The 26,314-nt window shown below is 34.5% G+C and overlaps 1 protein-coding gene across 2 annotated transcripts in view; it reads left to right on the forward strand.

The window, feature by feature from the left end:
* The window catches only part of GLS (glutaminase), a 69,141-nt gene that overhangs the window by 14,971 nt on the left and 27,856 nt on the right, over positions 1 to 26,314 (forward strand). For both annotated transcript variants that reach the window (XM_052791506.1, XM_052791505.1), the window contains exons 4-14: positions 658 to 787; positions 1,480 to 1,559; positions 3,462 to 3,625; positions 10,602 to 10,660; positions 18,270 to 18,302; positions 18,571 to 18,629; positions 19,768 to 19,834; positions 20,398 to 20,448; positions 22,882 to 23,058; positions 24,148 to 24,279; positions 26,004 to 26,096. In XM_052791506.1, the coding sequence (XP_052647466.1) occupies positions 658 to 787; positions 1,480 to 1,559; positions 3,462 to 3,625; positions 10,602 to 10,660; positions 18,270 to 18,302; positions 18,571 to 18,629; positions 19,768 to 19,834; positions 20,398 to 20,448; positions 22,882 to 23,058; positions 24,148 to 24,279; positions 26,004 to 26,096 (1,045 nt within the window). The remainder of the gene's footprint in view (positions 1 to 657; positions 788 to 1,479; positions 1,560 to 3,461; positions 3,626 to 10,601; positions 10,661 to 18,269; positions 18,303 to 18,570; positions 18,630 to 19,767; positions 19,835 to 20,397; positions 20,449 to 22,881; positions 23,059 to 24,147; positions 24,280 to 26,003; positions 26,097 to 26,314) is intronic.

Raw genomic sequence — 26,314 nt, forward strand, 5'->3', positions numbered from 1 at the left:
GGTGTGGACGATAATGTAACTGTGTTCTGGGTTAAAAGTCAGCAAAGATTCCTTAAGTGGTGGTAGTTTGAAGCAAGAGACTTGCAGTACTGCTCAGTGTTAACTTTTGCTTAGTTTAGAAGATGTTATCCGGTACTTCCACAGGGTTTTGTTCTTATTAGAGTGGAAACTTATTCCAGTTTTGTCTGTGACAGCATTCACGTGAAACCAGTTGGAAGTGAGAGAAACCAACCCTGAACCTCAGAAGTCCAATCTAACTCTGAAATTAACACTTCTTTGGACAAGGGCTGGGTTAGATGACCTTCATGTGTCTTGATCCTAAGAAATGGGCGGCTTAGATCCCTCTTGCAAGCTTAGATGCTATTTGAAGGCAAATTGATAGTACCTTGCAGTACAGTCTCACAGTTGAAACTTTGAAGAGGAGCTCTAAGTAAAAAGGCATGAAAATGAATGCAATGAAACAATGTAAATAATTTTTAAAAAATAGAACTGACGAAGCGGAAAATTGAAAAGTCCTTCTAATAAAGACCGGTTCTGGTAGGCATATAACTTCAAGGGACTGACGGTCCTTATTTAAATAGCATGTAATTGCTACTTAAGTAGGCTTTTTGACAGTACTTTGTCAAAAGACTAATAAACTTTTTAAACTTTTTGCAGGTGCGTACAAAGTAATATTGTGTTGCTTACTCAAGCTTTCAGGAGGAAGTTTGTCATTCCAGATTTTATGTCGTTTACTTCACATATTGATGAGCTGTATGAAAGTGCTAAAAAACAATCTGGAGGAAAGGTAACCTGTTTGTAAATTCAACCCCAGACTTCTGTAGATTTCTGGATATTAACCAAATACGTTCTTTGTTAAGTAGACAGATTTTTCGTAATGTTTTTAGCAAAATGTTAAACTGGTAACTTAATAAAATAGTTTTGGAAGTTCAGTTATGCCTGCAGCTTGCAAACTGTGTTAGAAATACAGCTTCTTAACTCTAACAGTCTTTTACAGTGTTGAGGTTAGAATGAGAAAATAGTGTTGTTCTTTCTTTATTTTACATAAACTATAAAACTGCTATATAATTTGTCAGACTAAACTTAGTTGGGTTGTGTGACAGAAATAATTAACACCATACCTATGTTACTAATTAAACTTTATTCTAGTGCTTATTTTCAATAAATTAGTTGAAAAACCCTGAACTTTGTTACAAGCTAAAATTTCATGATTTGAAAATGCTGAACGTGCTGTAACGCAGAACAGAGATTCCTCTTAGAATGTGCTGACGTTCAAAAAAAGGTTTTACTTGATAATGATCTAGTGAATATAATAATTTGTAATGAAGTTTTAGATATATTAGGTGATTATTAGTGGAATAATTCAGTTGTACCTTGTGTATACTTTCCATTGATGTTCATTTTAATTAACGTATATTAACATACAGTTAAATATTTTGGATGTTGTAATGTCTCTCTTTTTATTTCACATTGTGATAGGTTGCTGACTATATTCCACAGCTGGCCAAGTTCAGCCCTGATTTGTGGGGTGTGTCACTTTGCACAGTGGATGGACAGAGGTATATTCTAACTTCTAGATTTTGCTATTTCAATTATTTAAACTATCTGACACATAACAGCACTTCATGTTATCTCATGGTTTAATAAAGAAAAAGCTTTGCTGGAGTTGTTCAAGAAGTAAAATGCACTTGGTGATCTTAACGTTCTTTCAGCTTCTCTGTTTAAGCTGAATTATTTTGCTATTATAAAATACTGTTTAAATAGTATTTGTAAATACTGTATTTAAAGCTGGATTATATTGCGCTTATGATCCAAACACAATAATGAAGCTGTGGGTAATTTTGGTGATTACCAAAGGACAATACTTACATAGTATTAATGTTTGGAAGTTGAAGAGCTTTGTCTAATAGTACCCGTGCCTCCAGCTGTATTACCTTTTCTGTAGGTCATGATGTACTTAAGTTAGTTCCTCTTCTGCATTTTAATGTTCTTACTGTAGCATTATTATATTATCACTATATGTCATCGAAAGAATTCAGATCCATGTTCTTTAAAATGCAGATGTGGAAACTGGACAGAACTTAACGTGATTTTGCTTTTCAAGTTGATTAAACTTTCTCCTGTGAGGGTGTATGTAGGTCTTAGATATAGCTAGAGTGATCTTATTTTTATTTTTTCTTTATTAGTAAGTAAGTGTAGCAGGGACAGTTATGAGCCTAAATGTAAAGGAGTATCTCACACCATCTAGCTGAGAAGTAAGGTGAACTGTTCTGTGTGTACCTTTGTGACTAGACAATGTGAGATACTCATCAGCTTGCATGTGTCTGCTGGCCTGCAGTTTGATATGGTCATACTGCATATTCTGAGTACCATAATTTTCAGGTGTTGGCTTATGTCCTGGGTGAATGGGGCATTCCTGAGAGAGCATCAGACTTGCTTATGGTGACTATGGATTGGACTTCATTTTAATGTGATCTGTTATGATCTGTATGTTTGTTTCTTATTAGCCATATGCTTTATAATCTCTAGGGGAAGAGCTTACAAGCGAGCTGAAGTGTTTTTCAGCTCCCTGCTTAAGTGTCTGAATTATAATCTATTCATAGTAAAACAGCTTGAAAAATAAAATTGTTCTCCCTTTTGAATATTTTAAATTGGCATTTTGCTTTGTTTTGGATATTATAACATGTACTAATGAAAGTTTTTATAATGCTAATTTTTGTAATGTTTAATGTTGTGTAATGTTAGTTTTTATAATGCCAAAATGGTTTTGCGAGTTTCTCTGAAACCTTCTCATGTTTTCTGCAAAGAAAAGAAGCAAATACACTTCTGATTTTGCCATCAGACAAGTGGTTGCTTGGAGCCTTTTGCTCTAGATGGGTCATATGCTGCTTGTATGAGTCATTCTTCGATGCAGTCTGACTTGGATGTTGAAAGTAAACTTTCCAAAAGCTAGCATTTAATAATTGTAATAAAATACCTATGCTATTATCAAAAGGAATGTAAATACAGCTATTTAATTGTTGCCCTCGAATTCCAAAACTGAATTGGATCTCATCTTTGTTTATATAGACATAAATATGTATAGTGGCTATATTCAGGTCAGCTGTACCCTGTTGAGTATGTGGTTTGCAATTGAGTAGGGTAGGTGTGATACTAGAGGTCTGAGGTGAATTTTTTGCTCTGGTACAAACCAATTTCTGAACTTGCTTTTATTTTGTTACATCGGCAGTAATCACCACAACTGACTTTGTTATGCTTAGTTTATGGAGGAAATTGTTAAAACCTTTAAATAGTTTTGTTATGGTCTTTAAAATGAGACTTAGTAATAATATGCTTCTGAGTTTTTTGGTGTTTTTTTAATAGTCTAGTATGCTGAAGTATAGATGAAGCATTTAACACTCTACTTGCCACAGCTGGCAAACAGGAAATTTCAAACCTTTTCATCTTGTGTTTTTTCCCAGGCATTCTGTTGGCGATACCAAAGTTCCATTTTGTCTTCAGTCCTGTGTAAAGCCTTTGAAATATGCTATTGCTGTTAATGATCTTGGCACAGAATATGTGCACAGATATGTTGGTAAAGAGCCTAGTGGATTAAGATTCAACAAATTGTTCCTGAATGAAGATGGTAAGAGATATATAATACTTAATAATGCAAATACTCAATTTTAGAAAATTATAAAACAAGCTACACAGTTTGATTTCGAGTCTTTTCATTTTGCTGTATCCTCTTAAGTCGTCTTATTAGACAGTGTCCCAAAATATTTTGCCATCAGCAAGGTGTGCTTATCCTTTGTCACTCACTTTTGCCTGATTTAGAATGTTAGTAAAAGATGCTTTATTACTTCTGTTCTATTTGCTAGTTATCCAGCTGTACGAAAAACCAAAGAATTTTGATAATGCAGGTATTGGAAATGTATATTTATTTAGTTGAGTTGGTAGCAAGTGTTCCTTAATCATGCCTTCTGTAAAATGATGCTGAAAGAATCAAAGATGTTAAACTGATTTTAAGAAACATGTTTATCACTTTCCTTCTCAGCCCTCTAAGAAGCAGATGCTGATGCCAAAGGCCAGCACTGGCTAGTTTCCAGAAGGCAAAATTGATCACATCTTCCCACAGATTATTCTAAACTGAATTTGGCTACTGATTCAAAACAAGGGGGGCTTTTTGTTGTGTTTTTTTTTTTTTCCTGTGGCAGGAGTGCTTTAGCAAGAATTTCTCATACAGTACTTAGCTAGATTATTTTTTTTTCGTATTAATTCTCAAGCATGAAAATGTTATTTTTAAAAACACTGGCAAAAATTTGAGAAGGATGACTCATGTAGCTTTAGAGGAAATACTGGCTGTTATCTCTGAAGCACAAATGTTTCTTCTAGCAGATCTTTCTCAGTAAGAGAACAATGTTTCTGTTGCCATGGTATTGCAATTAATATTTAATTAACAGTGTAAGGCTTGGATGATATTTTTGTCAAGGACTGTATTCAGTTCTGACTTAAATATCTATATTACTAATATATTAATGATACATAATTATATTTAGTACATACCTTAAAATCATCTTTCCAAACTTACAGATATAATAGATCTTGACAATTTATTTCTTCTTTTTTTATTATGTTAGTAAGTGGTAATGAAATACCAACGTGCATGTATATTGCCAAGGGGGCATTAAGCATTTTGTCAAGGTTTGCTGTCTTGCTTTCCTAGTTTTTCCAAATACAATGTTGTACAGTGTGAAGAAGACCATTTTGAAAATTGCCTATTTTTCCCTTTGGATCAATATAGGTGTGGGGGTTTCTTTTTAACTATTTTTTTATTTTTAATGAAATGCCAGAAAATATAGTAATTATTCTCTTCTTTTTGTTGCTACTTTTAAAATTGAACTATGAGAGAAGATGAATTGTTAGGCTGTGGTTTTTTATTATATTACTGTTAGACTTTATGAGTGTTTATAAGACTGTTATGCAATAAGAGAACTGGAATTATTTAAAGTTGTGCATGAAATTAGTAGAGAAGACTAATTCACATGATAAAAATTATAATTTTTAAGTATGTGCTTGTGTTGCTGATACAACTGACGTGAGAAGAATGTGTTAGAACTAACCTGAACAGCCTGTTACCTATACTGTCTTTAAATGAAAGACTAAAACAAAAGGTAGAAGTCTAATAAATAGGAACATTGCAGTTATAGGGAGAGAAAGGGAAGATTGAGTTTCTGTGAGTGAAGAAAGAGGAGGGAAGAATGGATTACACTTTACTTGTAGATTTAAATTGATTTATAAAGTTTGGATATGCAGAGTATTTGGTAGTTTGAACATGCATAACTACTTGGAAGATCAGATTTAAAAATAAATATAGATATTTATTATCTTTCAAATTATTCTGATATAGTTGAATTTCATGTTTGTAAATAGGATTTTATGAAGTGATATGCAGGTCTTTGAAAACTGGTTAGACATGCATGTGAAGCTATTTTTTGTACTTAGTACATTAAAGATTGCTAAAACAGGATGTTCTTCCATTTCTTTGTTTACTAGTATTGAGATTCAAGCTGGAAAGAATGGAGAATATTACAAGGCAATTTTAAATCATAGCTAAAAATGCCAACTTATAACAAAAAAGCGTTACTATGAGTCATGTACATTTTGAATAAGATCTGTGCTCTGCAATGGAAATTTGGAAACTTCTGCAGCCTTGTGAATATTCCATTTTGAAACTTCTTTTATCAAAGGGAACATATAGCCCATCGAACAATTCAGATTTCTGGAGGACTAAAGCAATTCCCATGTTAATTAAAACCCTATTATTCTAGTTGATTGAAGTAAATCAGGAATTTTACATAGTAAAATGTGTCTGAAATAGGCATCATCAGGAATAATTTTCCTGGTTATGGTCGTCAAGCTGTTTGTAGATTTCTTCATGCCGATTGAGTTCATGATGCAACATGTCTGACAATACCTGTATATATGTACAGTTAGTATCTCTTATCCATACGTGTGACCTTCTCCTGATGATAATTATTTGTAGAATTAGTCCAGTAATATAATTGTTTGTGGAACTTAGTCCAGTAATAAATGCTGCATTGTAATTGAATGAGGGGTTGATTGCCAGAGAATTGTTTATTCTGTTGAAGGATTTTGTTAACCAAAGATGAAATTCTTTCTTTAAGTTTATGTATTGGACAAACATATTCAAACATGTCATTTCAGGAAGAGCTTGCCATGATGAACTGTTTTGTGTGTTAAAATATCTGTATTGTTTATGTGTGGCAACCTCTGCTTTCTGTGCTCAAAGACTGCAAGCCAGTTGTACAAGAAAGGCCTAAGGCCAATGATGGACAAAAAAGATCAGAAGAACTGTTAGAGGAAAAGCACTGTAACTTGAGCTTGTTAGGGGAAGGGTCTAGTTTGCATATGGCATAATTGCATGGCACGTTACTAGAGCAATCGTGCTAATTGTCCAGCAGTTTTGAGGTATTAAAAAAATAGATACTTCTCACCATTAAATAGTGATGTCTAGTGGAGATATTTTTAGGTAACTAAATAAATTTTATTTTATTTTATTTTGAATTTAGATATACCTGTTAAATATATTGCAGTTCTCTATGTAAAAGGCTGTTCTAGACAAGTATCTCCTTCCCACAGGAAAAACAGAGCACTGTATCAGTGAAGAATATACTCACTATTCAGAGGCTGTTAGGTGGGTTGTTTATGCAAGAGACAAATCGTTGAATCAGTGCTAGACTTAATCAGGGCACTCCAGTTAAAGGAAAAGGGTTATTATAACTTGTGCTTTTCATTAAGGATAAAAAGATGAATTGACTCCAGAGTATAATGAGATGATACAGCAATGTAAGACACTTGCAGAGAAGCTGCGTAAAAGACTTTTTTTTCAGTCTGAGCAGATCATTGCCTTTATTATTTGATTATATATAGAGAGGGTATGTGTGTGTTTTTGTTTTTAGTGATGTGTGTCAGTTAGCTTTGCAGAGTTTGATACCTCTTTCTAAAGATTAATAGATGAGTTTGTTCACCTCTCTGCAAACTGTTGGAATTACAGTATCAATCTTCTCTTGCAAACTGTTGCAATTACAGTATCAATCTTAATTCCTTGTCCTTGTACAATGTGGAATCCCTTGCTGATGGATCACGCTATGAAGTAAATTGGTAGTTACTGCTGCTTTAGAAAGAGACCTGTGTATGACTTCCCTTAAAAATTAATGTAGCCTCAGAACCTATACATCCCTAAGAGGTGAAAAAATACCTGGGAACAGCAGTATTATTGATGGGAGTGGAAGACATCTCCTCTTTGAAATTAGCAGGAATCTTTCAGAATGTAAGATGTTATTTAGGCATCCTGGCCCTTAAAAAAGGCCAGTATATCTTAAGTCTGTGGAGAGGTTCTTCATTGTAGAATAAAATAGAATATTTCAGCTGGAAGGGACCTACAACTGAGTCTAGTCCACCTGCCTGACCACTTCAGGGCTGACCAAAAGTTAAAGCATGTTGTTAAGGGCACTGTCCAAATGCCTCTTAAACACTGACAGGCTTGGAGCATCAACCATCTCTCTAGGAATCCTATAGCTATTGTGGCAAGGTAGAAGGGTTATCTGTCAATTACAGATATCTATGTATGGGAAGTGTTTGGATAGTATTATCTGGTGCTATGCAGATAATAGTGAGAATTGCTTTCTTGGGACCTGGGTACCCTGACAGGATTTACTCTGCTTAGAAGAGGCAGCAGTGGATTAATGGAAGGTGTCCTACTCAGCTCTGTGATGTGCTGGTGTTAGGCAGCAGTAGGAGAGACCCTCAAAGAAGAGCTTTTGTTAGTGTGTGGTAAGTGGGACTGCTGTACCTCAACTTCGCTGCTAAGGCTCCCACAGTGATTGTTCCTTGCCGATTTGTCAAGGGGGGAACAAAACACAACTTCATTTCAGAAGCACATTTAGGAAAGTCCATGCTTCATTTCATCAGAAGGTTCTTGCCATTCTTCATGTGAGGGCAGCACATGGAGGCGTATTGGTTGTAAAGCGGTCAGAACTGGTACACATAGTTTGAGATTTTAAGCAGTGAGAGACAGGAATCTTCAGAGTAGAGGAAAAGGTAACCAAGAATGTCTTGCGACATTGAAAGTTAGTGGTGACATCTTCAGAGAAATGAGATGCAGTAGAATCTCTGAGGGTATATTCTGTGTGTGGACTTAGCACATTGATACGCTTTTGAGTTGCTGAATGCTAAATAAACATTACGCATCCTTTTTATTCAAATATACATGTGATGTGGGGTTTGGGAATTTTTTTATTTGCTTTATACTGTGTGGCAGATTGAAACCAGAGATGTGCAGAAGAATCAAGAGCAAAACATTTGTAAAACTACTTTCAGAATGGGCTGTATACAAGTAAGTTGTTGACGTGTTTATGGGCTGGAATGATACCTGATGTTGATGAGAGGAAGCTGTAAAAAAAGAGAATCATAGCTAGAGCAAGAGATGAGGGTGTCTGTGTTCTGACCATGCGTGAGGCCAATGTTTTGTTGGACTATATGTCTGGAGTTGGGATCCCCAGTTCAAGGAGAATATTGAAAAACTAGGGAGGGCTCCAGTGGAGGGCTGCCAAAGTGCTGTGGGGTCCAGGGCACATCACTTCCAAGGAGCAGTTGAAAGGGGAGGTTAGGGGCTCCCCTGGGAGCCACTTAAAACTCTTGAAGAGCAGTTGCAAAGTTGAAGATTTGTGTAGCTCTTCTTGGTAGTGACAGGTGATACATGACAAGGGCCAGTGGCCCCACACTGTGGCTTGGGAGGTGCACGTTGGATGTTAGGGTAAACTTGTCCCCTAGGAGGAACAGGATTGTTAGAGGTGTAGAGGATTTGCCATGTTTGGAGGTTTTCAAGACTCAGGTAGATAAAGGCATGACTGACAGGATGTAACCTTGGCAATAGGCTTGCTTTGAGTGGGAGGGTGGAGGAGATTACCTCCAGATGTCCCTTCTGACCAGCAGTCTGTGATGCTCTGATTAAGTCATTTGACTTGTAACATCTTTGATTGGTGTTCAGGTTTCTGGTCCCTAAGGAGAGAGCGAGCTAGGAAGCTAGGGAAATGCTACTTTTTTCCTACGCAGAATCTGGTTTTAATCAAATATATTTGACCCAAGTTGCTTGCATTATTGACATGAGTAGAACAGGACGTTCAATATAGGTGGATCTTAAGTACAATCGGATGAAATCAGAACAATTCATGAGTCTGTTTCAGAGAGAAAAGGAATGGCACTAACAACTTTAAAAGTAGTATACAGACATTAAGTTTGTGTTTTAGGGGAGCTTTACTTTTTTGGACAGAAGGTATTGGTCTTACCTTTTCGCTAATAGATCTTTTTAAAAGTTCTTTTTAATATTGATTTTTCTGAAAAATACTAAAAGGAACTTGCGATGATTCGTTTTTGGAGATGATCTGATAGTCATAGATGGCTAGGTGCCATTGACCATGACTAGTGTAATTTTCATGGGAGGATAAGTGTGTGTATGTGCTGTGAATATCAGACTAATCTCCAGAAAGCAATCATCTCGCGTTTCTTTTAGTGTGCATGTGTGTGTATTATATATAAAAATAGTGAACACTTTGTGTATTTTTTAAATGAGTATTTTTTTCAGATTTGGAGATAAAGTAACAGCAAATAAAAAGAAGAATTCAAGCCTGTTTCAGTATTAAAGTATTGAGAATTGGTTGAGGTTTTCAGACACCAGAACCCTCAAGAATCAACATCCTAATTAAAAGACACAGCAAAAATGTTAGTTAAAAAAAAAAAAAAAGATAACTGTAGGAGGTAGATGTTGATGAATGAAAACTTGTATTTGGGAAAAGTAAGACAGCTGATACAGAAATCTTTCTGGAAAAAGAAGAAGAAGAAAAAATTAAAAGATGATTCATTCACATGAGCAGCCAAGAATGACTGGGAATGCAAAAAATACTGTTAATAGGGAGATTAGTGCTAAAAAGAAAAACTCAAGTGTAGCAGGTATGTGCAAGTCAATGATAAAGTAAGTTAAATTCTCATGAGGATGAGTTAATTGTTATTTCAGAAGCTGCCAATAGAAACTTCTGATTCTTAAAAAGAATCAGGATTTTGTATTCCTGTACAGCAATAAGTAAATTCAAGAACTGGAAATGTTTTTTTTTGTTTGGGTTTTTTTTTTTTGAAAGGACCTGTTTGAACACTTTTAAAATCAGTGAGACTTGCTAACTTGGAAGAAAAATTGGAAGGTCCTTTAGGGGTTGTTCCACTTGCAAATGTTGCATTGATCAAATCTTGGAATGCTGGAGAGGATTAAAAATTTTCAAGAAAAGAAATAATGACAAACCGATTAATTTACTGGACTGTTAAGTAGCATTAGGCTGAGTGTGTTCTAAGCTGTCAAATACTTTGCTCAGAATTTTAAAAATTGTGTATAAAGTTGGATTACAGTATTTTTAATTTAGGATTATATTCCATAATGATAGCTTTAAGCCATACATTAATATTTATCATTTTTCATTTAAACACTTGACTGGTTTTGTTTGACACATGCGTCTTGGGATATATTTGTAATTGAAAACTTCATTTCACAGACAGGCCTCATAACCCTATGGTGAATGCTGGAGCAATTGTGATCACATCTTTAATCAAGGTAAAAAGTTCACTTTTAGTTTCTCTCAGAGTGTAGAAAAAGTATCTTGTACAGATTATGAACTGTTTTCATTTTATGTGTGCAATATCTGATGGCAGTTTACTCATTAGCAGGTAGACAAGCTCTGATGTTTTGGAAATAGTAACGCATCCAAACAAATGCAATATTAGACTAGCAGTTTTTAAACAGTAACAGTGCAGCTGAAAAACTCTTTTTCCTTAGCATTTGTAGTTTTGTTTCCTTCTTTAACTGCACAACACTTGATATTCTCTTGAGAGAATTGCCTCATACTTGTTAAATGCTAACAGTATGTCCTCAGGAATATACTTTATAGCACTCAGAAATATGTTTCTGAACGTCTAATGCTCTTATATAGCATAAAGTGGCAAGAGTATTTCTTGCTGTGCAGAAGAAATGGAAGATAGTATAATTTGTACAGGAACAATGCAGCTATATTTGCACGTCAGTCTTAATACTGAATGTGTCCGCTATTAACATACTGTACAACTAAATTATGTTTAACTTCTATGTTACATAGTTTCTGTTGGGGTGTTAAATGTGCTTTCTTAAATAAGTGTGTTTGGGAACAGTTACCGGTATTTTGCTGAGCAAACCACAGCTGAATAATGACGTAACATCTTTAGTCCATGATCTTGAGACTTTGGAAAGCTGTATTTTATTTTTCCTTAGAATAGCTGAATATATCTCTTGAAGTTGTAAATGGCATAAATTCCATGTAATGCTAATGTTTGCCAGATACCTTACTTGTATTTTCTGCCTTTTTCTGGTAGCCACTGGTATAAAAAACTATTTTTTTTTTTTTTTTTCTAAGGGTACCTGCTTAGGATTGTGGGGAACATGTCAGTCCCCTGGAGTTTTGAAGTAGAAAACCTAATACTGTTAACTTCGGAGGTCTAAAAATATTGTTTACAGCCTTTTTCTTGGTTATGTTTCAAAGTCCCTTAGCTACAGTGTGTTTCCTACCTCCTATTTCCAAGTTGTTGATTTTAAAATTACTTAGATCATGATTTTCTGTTATTTTATATTTAAAGAAGGTGTAAGAACTCCTGCTTAAAGACATTTATCTTTAATAGCTGTAGGTGAAAGAAAATGGCCTTAAGTATGACAGGTAAATTTATTCACATTTAATATTTTTTAAAGGTTGACTGAGCATTGAAATTCACTTGGATAATAGTGAATTTTAAAATCTGACTTAACACATTTGTCTGAAATGTCAAAATGTTAGTCCTATTACAACATGCCCTACTGGTCATAAGGCAAAACACAAGCATGTGCCTCTTGCAGAAGGCACATAGTTCTTGATAAATGGTGTACTTCTGAATAGATAACATGGATTTGTTTACTGCATGCAATTGTGATATTTGTTAGAAGGTTGGGGGATTGTTTTTGCTGGTTTTTTTTTTAATTTTTATTTATTTTTTTGCTGTAATGTTCTTATGAAGAGTATTGCATTGCACTAACATTTTTGCATGTGGTAACTGCACGTCTAATGGACACATATCTTACTTATCACACTCCATTATTTGTTTTCAGTGTGATTAAAAGTAGATTATTTTATGTACTGCTTCCACTAAGATACCATTTATCACTTGAATAATTAACCAAACTAAACATACTCTGAATAAAATGACATAGAGGGTCACATGTAAAAAGTAACTTAATAGTTGTATTTTTTGTGAAATAACTGCTTTACAATCTACAATATTCCTACTAACTATTTAGTGATTTAAGTAATTCACATTTATATTCAATCTAATCTGAGGCTGACTTTTTTTTTTTCTGGAAAAGGTGGCTTCATTAACCCATGTTTTGCCCTCAGTTCCTCTGCATTCATTCTGTTTGAGGTGTTGCTTGCATATCTCGAAGGCTGTGTATGGCTCCTAGAGTCCCAAGAAAATTAAGGGGTTGTTAAGCATGACTGAATTCACCATGTATGACAGATCTATCTAATAATAGCATGTTGATAGCTATAGAGAGATTATTGCAGTATTTCAGTGTTAAGAGTGCTTTTACCTCCTTTGATATTCATTATTTTATCTCTTTCTGAGAAACTGATATAAGAAGTCTTTCAAAATTTACATACATTGTACTGAATTTAGCAGCTGTTGGTATGCATGATCTTGCACACAACTGCCCTTAGAATCTGACACAAATTACGATTACTTGTGGATAAGAGATGATGCTTGGAGTAATCTTTTCATCCAAATATGTAATATGTTAACATTTTAGGGGAAAAAAGGGTTCTTAGCATCACATACCCAGTTCTGACTTCCTTAAGAATTTGGTGTACGCACCTTGGAGCAGAGCCTGAATTCTAATGTTATGTTTAGTCCTTGCTATTCATAATAATAAATAATAAAGCATATATGCATGTTAAGTTGTACATTTGTTTGGTTTACTTTTAGGCATGACTATGTCATACTTTTACCAGCTTAAATGATTCTCCAACTGTCATGTGCTTGGAACTACAATGTATTTACGTTTTGGTGCCCTAACTCCCAGCTCTGTTCTAACTGTACTTGCATTACACTCCAGACTGTTCCAGCAATTTAAAGCATGTACCTACAGTAAAAATGCTTTAGCAAAAGGACATCCTGTGGGCCAGTTTTGATGAAATAAAATTTTCAAAAAACTCTAAGGACCTTTTCCCTTGTTTGTAATTGTACAGCCATTTGCCCTTATTACTAGTTACATAAATTACATAGTTATAACAATTTTCAAATAATGTCATCAGAAGAAAATTGGAGTGGCAATTACAGGAGTTTGTGGAAAAATGATATTAGATAAAATGGTAAATTCTTCCAAGTCTCCAAGGAAATACAGGTGCTTGAAAGAAGAAGATTTAGCTCCTGTACAGGTTTAGTACAGATTCAGTGCTCTGTAACCACACAGCTTTCTGTACATCACATTGACTGGGAAAAGTCTTTGTTGCCTGTGGTATGGATAGATTTTAGTGCTTTGATCTGTTTTTTTTCTTAAACCTTAAACTCAATTCTCAAAGCCTGTCAACTCCAGGAATATCAGTGGTTGCGTTAGCAATTGCCTACTCTCATGTCTCTTTACTAACTGGGGAGGGTAGCCTGTTAGAGGTGCAAATGAGATGAAGAGGAATGGTTCAGAGTGACATATGTAGAAGGCAGCAGATGGCTGTGGAAGGAATCACCAGAGGACAAGGGATTAATCTTAAGTCATTTTTATTGTATGCTTCAAGATTCCATCTCTAGATAAAAGCTTTCCTAGTATAACAGCAAAGGTTTGGGCAAATACAGTCTATATAAATCCTGTAAGTGCTGACAACCACGTGCAGAATATTACACACAGTGACAGTAGACTTGAATGCTCGGTGAAGGAAGGTATTCTATGGTGATCAATTAACGTGGGAAGCCTTTAGACATGTTGGGGGGCATAACAATATTCATAGTCCTTGCAAAAAATTTGGTGTTCAAGAAGATGAAAATGTTGATCTTGCCGACCCTGAAAAAACTTAATTCAATGAAAGCTTTTCTTCTTTGTATAAAACATAAAGAGGTATATCTGATATACTTAAGAGCTTTCTAAATATGCTGGTATATCATAAAATAAATGAGGCAGAGTGGTGGAAAAAACCTGTCCAGCTGTGCCAAGGGTCTGTTTGTTGTCAGGGTACAGTTATTAGGAAACCTGTACAGTTATGGTCTAATACTTGAGGGGTGGGAAAATGAATGGTTTATTGGGTTTATTTGACAGTATAGTTACAATAAATAGTACAGATTTAGCTTAATTGGTCTATGCTACCCACTCCAGTTATCCTTCCTTATAAACTGATGTGTAAATGTACATACATACCACTTTAAAACGTGTTGGTGTTGTGATCTTCTCTGCCAGATACTTGTCTTTATTTTGGTGAAGTTTTCTCTCTTCCTGGGTTATTCATTTTATTGTAGTAACTAATTTTAGATAGATCGTTCACATTATTCTGCACTTGCTTTTTATGATGAGTCAAGTGTATTGGATGTTATTTGACATAGAGTATCTAGTAGTGATAATGTAAATGACATGTATTCACTGGTCATATATGCAAGTATTTAATACCTGAAGGACACAAAAATAATTCTTACATGTATTTGAAAGAGTAATAGTACTGGTTGTAGTGGGTCAAATACTGTCTGTGACAGTGTGCTCTCAAGTATTTCAGAGCTGAAAATGGCACGCTAAGCAGTCAAGACACCAGTTTTCACAGAACAGGCCCAGATTAACAAATAAAATTAAAAATGTGTGTAAGTACAGAAAACTAAAATAAAGACATTAATAGTTAAGTTAATGTAAAATGCACAAATGTAAAAAATGTTTTCTTGCACTCTGACATAGCGTTATGATTTTTTTTTTCTGCATGTCTTCATCACAGTGTAGTGTTAGGTTATAAATTTGGCTTAAAAAATCCAGAAATTAATTTTTGAATAATCTTCTATTAGAAGATTATAAACTTCTCATGATCCAGATGTTTTTATTAGCTTGGCTTAGAGTCAAAATTTAAAAATTATTTTAACAAGAGACACATGGTGAGAGCTTATGTGGTCTAATAGTATAAACACTGAATGTCGATCAATGAAAAGTGGCTGATATTAACTACTTTTCTAATAAATATTGCCTGATTTTGTTGTTGCAAGCTCTGGTAAGTACCCATGGGTCTCTTCTTTCCTATGTACGTGTAGGCATGCAACCTATGCAACTGCTTATATTTTTCTAGTAGAAATACAAATAATAAAAGTACCTTGTTTAATTAAAAAAAAAAAAAAAGGGAAGATCACTAAAACCTGACACAGTCAAAAAATTCAAATTTGATTGACAGCCATAGTGTCCATTATGGTTTTAAGTGTTTACAAAATTGTATTGAGCTGTCTTCTGTGAGTTTGAATTTTCTGCCTATCAAACTGCTTCAATCTTAACATATTCAGTTTCATTTTGTATTCATTTAGAAGTGTTTTTTCATATGTATATACACACAAGCATGTATACAGTAAGTGTGTATATGAACATATGTTCCAGTAAATGTACTAAGTGTTTGTGGAGTTAGTGCATGGAATGTTTCCTTTGATGTTCTAGACAGTTGAATTGCATCTGAACTTAAATAAAAACGCTTTTCAAGAAGTATTGTCGCAGTGCCCCCAACCTTATAGGCTTATACAATCAAAATAAGAAGTACTTGTGCAAGAACAGAATTTTTCTTGTCTCTTATATTTGTTTAAATTATTATGGAAAAGTTGTTGAGTATTCTGAATGTTAAGATTTTATATTTGCAATTGAATTTTAATCATAGAATGTGTGTTGCCTCTGTGTCTCTTCAGCTTTTTAGGAGGAGCAGCATACCTCTGTCAGCTGCTGAAAGAGGGAAACTAATATGTTGGGTTTTTTAGTCATCATGTGTATGGAAGCAAAGTTCTGCGTTTTAGTTATGCGTTATGTTAAATGCCTACTGAGGTCTTGGTCATATGATTACTTAGGCAAATATTTTAGGTATACGAGCAGTCTGATTTCAGTAACAATGCTTTTCGGTTTGATATGAAGTACCTATACAAGTGTGTGGAACATCAAGGACTAAAACCGCATCATCTGAGTTAGTATACAGAAGATTTTCTTCCCAAAATACAAGATTAGATGTAAATTTTAAAAAGAAACCTTTTTTATAACAAGTTGATGTGGAAAAGTTTGCATTGACTCTTATGCCCACCAATTTTATATGCTGCTAGTAAAGCCAGGTTTTTGTTGAAGAGCTAGGAATTTTTTTTTCAACTGGGCAAAAAAAAAAAAAAGTGAAGTATTATGTATTTATATTTTTCCAGAAAGCATGATCCCTTTCTCCCTCTTTCTTTTTTTAACAAAAGAACTTGTTTCAATTTATTATACATGTCTAACCATACAATTATCAATGCAGCATCCCATAACTAATGCTGACCCACTTTCCCAGAAAAAGATGTTCATTGTGCATTTGAAAGGTTGAAAAGGTTTTTGTGGTTTAAATGTTGTTACATATTTTACAGCATTAGGATCTATGGAATATTTTGACAACTGCAACAGTTCAATGAAGTTGGTAATTTCTTCTTTTAATTATTTTTCATTGAACAGATTTGGAGTTAAATTTTTAAGACTTGTGTTCTGGTATATTATACAGGAACATTTTGATGAAATGTATCATGAATTTTTTTTATCTTATTGCAAATTAGCTAGAGATTATTAGCCTTTAAGCATAAGGTAACCACTGGCGCATAATTTTGACAAAATAGTGTGGTGTTCCTTTCAGCTAGTGATCGTACGTGAATGACTGCACATCCTCTTGTAGATGAGCTGATGCATGGGCTTCAAAGATTATCTGCAACACCCTAATCCACATACAGAGTGGGAAATGAGACTGGCTTTACGCATTTCATTAAGTAAAATACTGGTTGATATAAAGCTTCAGTTTTTTCCACTTTCTTCCCCATTCCCATACTAAACACAGTGCAAGTAGTGTTGAATTGTTTGAGATGTTAAACAGAGTTTTGTTATCTAAATAGAGTATCTTTAATACTAAAATTATTTATAAAAACATCTTCTCCAAATACATTGTTTCCATTTGCGTATGTGATGCCACTGTTTAAAAAACTTCCTCAAAAAGTTCTACTTGGCTTCTTCAAAAAATTAAAAACGCCCCCAGTAGACCATGTGCTATTTTTTTACCTCCCACCCCTCTTTCAATGTCTTGCTATAGGAATTTGTGAAAGGTCGCCTGTCAGAGACCTGTAAAGAATTAATAAATCTTTAACTGGCAACTACTAAATTTGAGAATGTTCTTAAACTGGGGGGGAGGGGGAGCCCCAAAATAACACCCCTTGTCCTCCTTAAAAAAACAAACCAACCAACCCTAAGAATTAAGTTTCACTAGCATCCTTATTAAGTTGGATTTAGATTTTTCATTACATTGTTAGCACAATGATGTACTCTTATGATGTGAAATTCTATTTTTCTGTTCCATTTTTAATAGGTAGGACATTAATCAGATATTAATCTAATCAGATATTTTTTATTAAATGCAATTATTTTCATAGTAAGGGGTAACACTTTATTTTAAGTCTTCAATCTAAATTCTTATATGGGCGCTAGCCATGGAAATACTTTAACTTCAGTAGCCTGAACCTTCCTATGCTCAGCTCTGTTGGTAATATAAGAATACCTTTGGGTTACTAATCTGTAAAAAGTTAGTGGTTTTGTTATAATTATCCTGATTGTAGTTACTTTTGTATTTTTTGCTTTAACTACTACATTTACTTATGCTAAACGCGTGAAGTTGAATAGAGAGCACTTAAAATAAAGCATACCTTTTTCAGTTTAAACTCATTTCCAATGTGCAGGTGTTTTATAAGACTCTTATAGGATTATTTAATGTAAATGATAATTAAAGATTTACTTATCTAACACTTTAATTTTTTCATTAATATATGAAATGATTGTAGTACCTTATTCTTAATTAGCCTCATACCTTAGTTATATGCATTAAAAATCCTAATACTGTTAAGTGAACTAACTTCTTTCTTATGTTAACAATTTTTGTAAATTATTTTTTCTTTTCTTGCAGCAAGGAGCAAATAATGCAGAAAAATTTGACTACGTAAGTTAATGTTATAACATTCCTTTTTAAACTAAATTCAGTGGTAAAAGTCTAAAGATGGCAAGGGAATTGCAAGTGAAATTTTAGTAATTTCAAATGTTTTGGTTTTTATCTGTACTTGGTTGTTTAAACATTTAGTGATTTGGATTGCATTTGTAAAATTGTGTTACAAGATTCAGAGTAAGGCTGGATTGAAAGTTCATCAGTTATAACTTTCATGTCTGAAAATGTTAGTATGCTTTTCCCCCCTCCTTTCTGTCTCTAACAGGTGATGCAATTCATGAATAAAATGGCTGGTAATGAGTATGTTGGATTCAGTAATGCTACGTAAGTAGTTTTTATTTACTTAATGAAGTCAGGTGGAAAATGCCTCAACTAATAGTTGGCATATTGAGCTTATGGCAAAGTTTAGTTATTTACATTGAAACCATCATTTTCTCCCTAATATTAGAGAGTGTCTTTGGCTTAAAATTTACAAGAACTAAAGTTGTGCATGTCTCTGACATCTGTGTGGCTAAATCTCACACAGAAGTGTTGGTTACCTCTTTGAAATTTCATTATTCTGTCTTAGTGCTCTGTTGATGCTATGGCAGTGACTGCTGTAAGTGCAACTCCTATTTTCCTGGGATTCATATTAAAAATTAAACTCTGCATGTTGATGGCTGCGTATCAAATGTTTAGAAAGCGTACTTTATACAATTGGGACTCTTCATGCTTTTTTACTTTGCATATTTAAATTCTTTTCTAAAACAGTTCCCCTCATTAACTCAATGTGCAGCGTTCTAAAACTCTTGAGAGCTTTTTGAGGCAGCACAGGAAAAATCATAAAGATTCCGTACAGCAGAGTTGCTTCCAGGTTGCTAGTTGGCATGCACGTGCAGAGAAGCAGAATGAGATAACTAGTGCTTTTCCTGAGCTTTGTTCATGTAAAAGTGTTTACCATGGAAGGAACCAGACAGGAGAGAATTACCTACCCTTATATCATACAGATTCCTCCTTTAGGTTTCATTCTTAACTTAATCATCATGATAAACAGTGCAGCCACTGGTCTGGCTGTTACCTGACCTGCAGCTTGATCCTCAGATTCCTCTCTAGTTTGGTCAGGGTTGTCAGTGAATGACCCTTTCACTACAGCTTGTTGTGGGATGTTTCATTCCACTATGGCCTTTTTAGAAACGCTTCCAAGAGTAGGATCTTACACTTTGCCTTATCTCCAAGTCAGCTTATGTATGTGTAGGTAACCAGTGCTGTGTGTATTTGGATGTCAAAGCTAATTCACTCCAACTGGGTGTACTGGGATGAGCTTCTATGGCAACTTCTGTCCTCTTAGTAGAATGTTTGTGTTCAGAAGTAACGTATCCTTTACATGCAGTTCTACTGAATTACATTATGTGTCTCTGAAGTTTAGCGGTGTTTTTGAAGTTTGATGTGTTGTCTTGTCTTTTTTTTTTTTTTTTATTCTAAGGTTCCAGTCTGAAAGAGAGAGTGGAGATAGAAACTTTGCAATCGGCTATTACTTGAAAGAAAAAAAGGTTGATCTCTTTTGTTTATTGTATTTTGAGGACTGCATGGTGGGGTTCTTTCATAGTCTATGAAGACTTTTAATTTATTTAATGTAGAGTAGGGCATAAATTATTCTAATACTGTATATGTTTTCATACTGTTACTCAAAATGCTGTCATTTAGAAAGTGATACTTATGTAATTCTAATAGAACACCTGTAATCTCTTTTTCTGTATCATAGCCATGATAATTTGTTTTATTTGTTGTAAAATGCATAATCTGTGCTGTTCAGATGACTCTAGAATAGATGCATTTTGCAGTTTGCTGATTTAAAGATGTTGAAAGCTGTACTAAAAAATATTTTAATACCTAGCTTATTGACCTCGCTGCGCTGTGTTATTTTTAAGTCTGATGTGATTTAATATCTCTACTTGTTACATTTAATTAAACATTTAATTTAAAATCTGCCTAATGCTTAATATGCTGACAAGAATATAGCTTAATTTACGTCTCTCTAAAAGAGATATTTAAAAAAAAAAATCAACCAAACCATAATTTTACTTTAAAGACTCTCTTTATTTTTCTTCCTCAGTGCTTTCCTGAAGGCACGGATATGGTTGCTATACTAGACTTCTATTTTCAGGTAAGTGACTTCAAAATTGAGACTCTTCATAGACTTAGAATTAGTATTATAAGCAGTAGAAGCTGATTTGTTCATAGATATGAAAGCTTTAATGGCTTATAGTTAAACTTGTCAGCTTCTGTTAAACTCTGGAAATGAATGATGTACATTTGATGTATCCAGATTTGCCTTTTTTTAGGTGATGTACTTAGGTGTCTTTATTGCTAATGCAAACTAGCAATAGTCTTTAAAACACTAGTAGTTAGAAGCTTAAAATGTCTTGTATTACTTCAGTGAGTTCGACAAAATACTTTTGCTTCTTTGGGTTGCTGCTCTTTATTGTACTGTGAAGTGCTTTAAACTCCATGTGTAAATAAATAGTATATGCATGCTCTATTGTAAGCTCAAGGGTAGTGTTATAAATGAAATAATATTAATATCTCCTTTTTGTTTAATTCAGTGCTTATGAGTAAAACAAAGAATCTAGTCACATATATTCTCCCTTCCCCTGTTTTTTTTTCTTTTTCACTTTCAGCAAGTTATTTGCAACTGTCACAAAATGAGAACTTGGCAAGTGTGAGGTATTTCCTCAGTAAGGGTTTCCTAATGTTAAAACATTCACAACTCGGTTAGCTCTGCTGCATGTAGTTCTCAAGAGGCAGTTCAAGTTGTGTTACTGATTCAGTCCATCTGAGATAGTTTAAAAAAAAAAAAAAATCCAGAGTTTAGTTCTCAAAATGAATCTGGTTTTGATTCGTGAGACTTGCTTTTACTTATGCAAATTATAAACAATATATCTTAAAATGCAAATTTTATCTGAGTTTTTTTTCTATTGGGATGCACCTGCTTTAATCTTTGGATCGAATGACTGTTTATGAAGTAAGGTGTATGTGATTAGCCTTAGTTGACCTCTTGTTCAGTTGGAAACCAGGTACAAGCTAATAATCTACTCTGAACGTCTGTTATTACAGGACAAAACTAATAATTTATTTACTGTTTAAACATGCTTTATAAATGCTTCCTATCCCACTGCCTCAAGTCCTGATACGCTTCTGAGTGCAAAGCTATTCATAAGTTAAGAAATGCCAAAACTAACTTTTCTGATGTATTTTACTTTGGCGTCATTTTCATACATTATGATCTCTAATTTCACAACTGCGTGTCATTCTTTTTTTTCCCTTGCAAAATCCCCTTCTCACTCCATACTCAGAAAAGTGGCAGCTCATACACGAGCGGTAATTCTGTTTTCTTTTCTTCTCACTGTACAACGCTTACTTTCCAACCCTCTACTCAGATTCTACTTAAAAGGCTAGGTACTTCTTTTCTTTGGGTCTTCTGTAATGCTCCTCCCTCCCTTGTGTAATTGGAAACTTTCTGAACAGGAATAAACTTACTTTCCTATTATCTCTGTAAAAGTGAGGATGGATTATTCTCATTTTAGAGAACGAAGGTACAAAATGCAGGTGCTTAAACTGAGAACCTAGGAACACTTTTTTTCAAAGTAGGTGATATTATGTAATACTTCATATGTTTAAAACACAGTTGCCATTTTAGATGCGTCTCTGACAATCTCTTGATTTGCAACTCCAGTTGGTTGGACTAGGATGTATTGAGTTTGGCACCCGGAAAATAAGAATTCCAGGTAGTAACTACTCATGCAAACGTGGCTTAGGTAACTTCCTGAAGTATCATGTAATGACTGTTTGGCAAAAGCAAGAATACAAGCACTAGTTTGTTTACTTTTCAGAGTAGCATTTCAGTTTCAGGTTGAAACCAGCTTATCTTTTGGTTTCTGCAGAAATGAGGCAGCATCAGGTGATGGCATCATATCACATTTCCTGATGTGTCACCAAAGTATGTATAGTCTGTACTGAAGCAGGGATCCTGGGAGAAACTATTGTGTGGTCATATCATTAATATATCATAAACTATATAAGAGAGAAAGGTGAAATAAGGCTGCATAAGCAGGAAGTGCTGGCATTAAGACTTGCATGTGCTAGAGTCTGCAGCTTTAAAATGTACTTTTAATAATGTGTGGGGTCTTCTAAGGCTTAAACCCCCCCCCCCAAAACAAACTCAAATTGAAAAAAACCAGTCATTCTGTGGCTTTGCCATTTAAGCAGATGAAAAATACTGAGATTGTTTTCCAGACCTCTTCCTCTCAAAGGAACATAAGGGGGGTGGGGGGAGGAATCAAGCAGAGACACTAACCCATGAAAAATACTGTCCCAAACTATTAAGAGGGCTTACAAACACTGTCGCTGGGATCTTTATAGCAGGAAGATTCAGACCATATTAATTGATGCTACTAGCATCATCTGTAACAAATGTTATGCTACAGGTTATTGTATGAGATATTATTATTTCTCTAGAGACATATTGCTGATCCTGCTGTAGTTGTCCTTGCTGTGCTAGAAGTATCGGTTCTTATAATCTCTATTTCTTTTTCATAAGCTCTGCTCAATAGAAGTAACATGTGAATCAGCAAGTGTGATGGCAGCAACTCTGGCTAATGGTGGCTTTTGCCCAATCACTGGTGAAAGAGTACTGAGTCCTGAAGCAGTCCGGAATACCTTGAGTTTAATGCATTCCTGTGGCATGTATGACTTTTCAGGGCAGTTTGCCTTCCATGTAAGTAGTTTTCATATATTAGTTATAGCTGACTGGGAAGATTAATCTGTGCTCTTGTTTTCCATGTTCCAGGGCTTGCTTGCTTGCTTCTGGGGGAGAGGGGAGAGCGTTAAATGAATTGTTTAGAAATTGAACACACCATATGGGAAAATCTTACCTAGGATTCATGGCACTATTAGTACAACACACCTTATAGCACTTACTATTCTCTGCCACTTTGCATTTGGGAATCCTTTTCATGTCGAAACACAAATACTGTCCCTTAAGAAAGGTTGTTCATGACAGAAACAGGTCATGATGCAGATGTAACTGGAAACAGCGTAACTGAAGAAATCCTGCTATATGGGAGTAAAGGGTAGCAGAAAGCCTTTGCAGACAGTTGCTTTTTCTTCACTAACTCAGGCTCATGAATTGTCCTCATGTGTTGTAAAAGTGGCTGTCATACACAGTGTATGTACCATGCTTCTATTTTCCAGCAGTATGTTTCTTACATGTAAGTATTTCAAGATGTACTGCATGTTATTTGTGTTTTCAGCATTTTGTTTTGAGTGGTTTTAGTTTTTCCTTATTGCATTCACATAAAATTGATTATGACTCTTGGCATGACCTAAAAGTTATTGCTTACAGAGCTATGAGGATATGTGACATGTTAATTCCTATTGGAAAAAAGCAATACTTTTAACCAGATTGTAAATAGGTAGGTTATTTTATGATTTCATGGACAGACTCTTCCGTTTTCCTGGGTTTTTGTTTTTTACCTTTTCCAGTCAAGATTTTTTTTACATGTATACCTTTGTACTACTACCTTGTCGCAAACTGTTCATGACAGATACACTTGTGTAGTACTGCTTAGTCATAATTGCATTTTTATAATAGATCTAAATTATCTTTTTCACTGTATTACTGAATCTCTGTGTTACTGAGAGCAAAAAACTTTATGATTGTGTACCTCTGATTGCCATGAACTGTGCTTCACGTTATTGTCTATCTAAAAAGAGATAAGTAATAATGCTTTTCCAGCTTAAAGTGCTTTCCAGGTCTACATTTTATAAATGCTGCATAATAATCTTCAGTATAATTATTCTATAGGTTGGTCTTCCTGCAAAATCTGGAGTTGCTGGTGGGATTCTTCTGGTCGTTCCTAATGTCATGGGCTTGATGTGCTGGTCACCTCCTTTGGACAAGATGGGCAACAGTGTTAAAGGAATTCACTTTTGTCATGTAAGCAGTATTGCCTTTAGTGGTTTAGGGTTTTTGTTTTGGTTTGGTTTTTTCCTTTTCCAGCTGATGTTTACTGAATTTCAGTTAGTATAGCTGAGATCTAAGTGAATTAAATAGTGATTTGTTACTCTTCCATACATAGCAAGCTTCATCTGATCCAAGGGTGAAAGTCCAAGAAGAGACATTTGCTTTTTAGTAATAAATAACACTTTAATTCAGTGAGCATTAAGAAAATACGATGCCAGAAACACTGGAGAAATTGATTGTGGAAAAGCTTTGGAAAGGAACACTTCATGAAGTAATGAAAGAGGTGGTGTCTTGTATACTGCATTAGAAGCTCTAGAGCTCTATTTATAGACTTCTTTTCCTCTCCACTCATAAAGTAAACAATTTTCAAAACATTGGAAATGCAACTCTTATTACAATAAAAGAAAGATTCTAATGAAATAAAGCTGCTCTGATGTATTTTTTTAAACCAATTTTTGTAAACAGTCTGACATAAAACATGTCTTCATAGATCAGACCCAGTTGTTTGGCAAGCTCTTCCTAGCTTCGTCTCTTGCTTTTGAAAGGGCTGTGGACAGTCTGTTGGTAGCAGCATTAGAAGCAGGAGAGATTTTGTAGAGTACTTTGTAATGGTTAATAAAGATGTTTTGTGGGAGAGGAGGATGTAAACAATGTTGTCTTCCTTTTTTATTTTCTCCCTAAAACTGCCTTGCGATACTGATTAAGTAATTACAGATGGTGGGTGGGGAGGAAGTCTCAAAAAAAGAGAATAGTAGGCTATCTAGAGCCCCATAGGAAATGTAGGATTATTGGTAATGGTTTGGAAGTTGAAGGCATAACTAGGCTCTTTCTTCCCCCCACCCCTCCTTTTTTTATAGTGATGACAGTTAAGCTGCAGTGATACTAGTTTGGATGGACTTCAGTTCCTAGCGTGAACACTTACTTGTATGACTAGTGTTCACTTAGCTTATTGACAACAGCATGGGATTTACAGTATGCAAGGGTTTAGTTCATGTGGATGAGCAGCAGTTAAAACTTCATACTTCTATTTATCTAACATCTGTACAGCTGCAAGTTAAGCGTACTAAGAAGTTACTAATTCTAGTTTAAATACTTGAAAGTTTCATATGAAATAGTCTTGATAATTTAAAGGTAAAATCATAGAAAAATAGGTAGGTGAAGGTTTTGCTGCATTTATTCTGTGTTATAATGGGACCTAAAAACTGATAGATGATCATGGCATACAAGTAACATGAATGTAACATTTCCATTTAAATATATAGCAGCATAGCAAAGGTCTGTAATTATAATCTTTTATGTTGTAATTCAAACTGATTTAAAATCCCTTATGTCTCACATTTTCTTGTTTCATCCTTTTGATTGAAATTTTATGTACTAGACTAGTCCACACTATTCTTCCTGTTACTGAAGGGTTTCATACAGCTGGAGTAGAAATATACTAAAATAGATATTTTGCAAAGTGCTACTTTTTTTGTACTTCTTTAAAAAGGAGTTTAAAGGTGTTATTAGAACTTAATCATGTCATTGTATTATGTTCAATGGGCCTCAAAGACATTGGTATTGATTTATTAAATAAGCTTCTCTTATTACTAGTTTAAGTTACTAGGCTATGATGTAAAACATAAGTGGTAGCATTACTACAATCTCATGCATTTGTCATATCCAAATAATAATGTATGTTCTCTAAATATTTGCAGGATCTGGTTTCTTTGTGCAATTTCCATAACTACGATAATTTGAGACACTTTGCAAAAAAGCTTGATCCTCGCAGAGAAGGTGGTGATCAGCGGGTAAGTTAATATGTGTTTTTAGTGAGTATTGCATGTAGACATCAAGAAATACGGAAAGTTTTGTCTAAATGCAAAACTGCTCAATGACATGTATTGCATCAAAGCTTTCAGATAAACTAGTTAGTTTACATTATTAGTGGACACTTACCTGGGTGGACCACGCTATCACAGGGTTCAGTATAGTAGAATTTCATATTACATTTGTAACTCCATTTCAT

The sequence above is a fragment of the Harpia harpyja genome, chromosome 7 (genome assembly GCF_026419915.1).
Source record: "Harpia harpyja isolate bHarHar1 chromosome 7, bHarHar1 primary haplotype, whole genome shotgun sequence".
Taxonomy (NCBI): Eukaryota; Metazoa; Chordata; class Aves; order Accipitriformes; family Accipitridae; genus Harpia; species Harpia harpyja.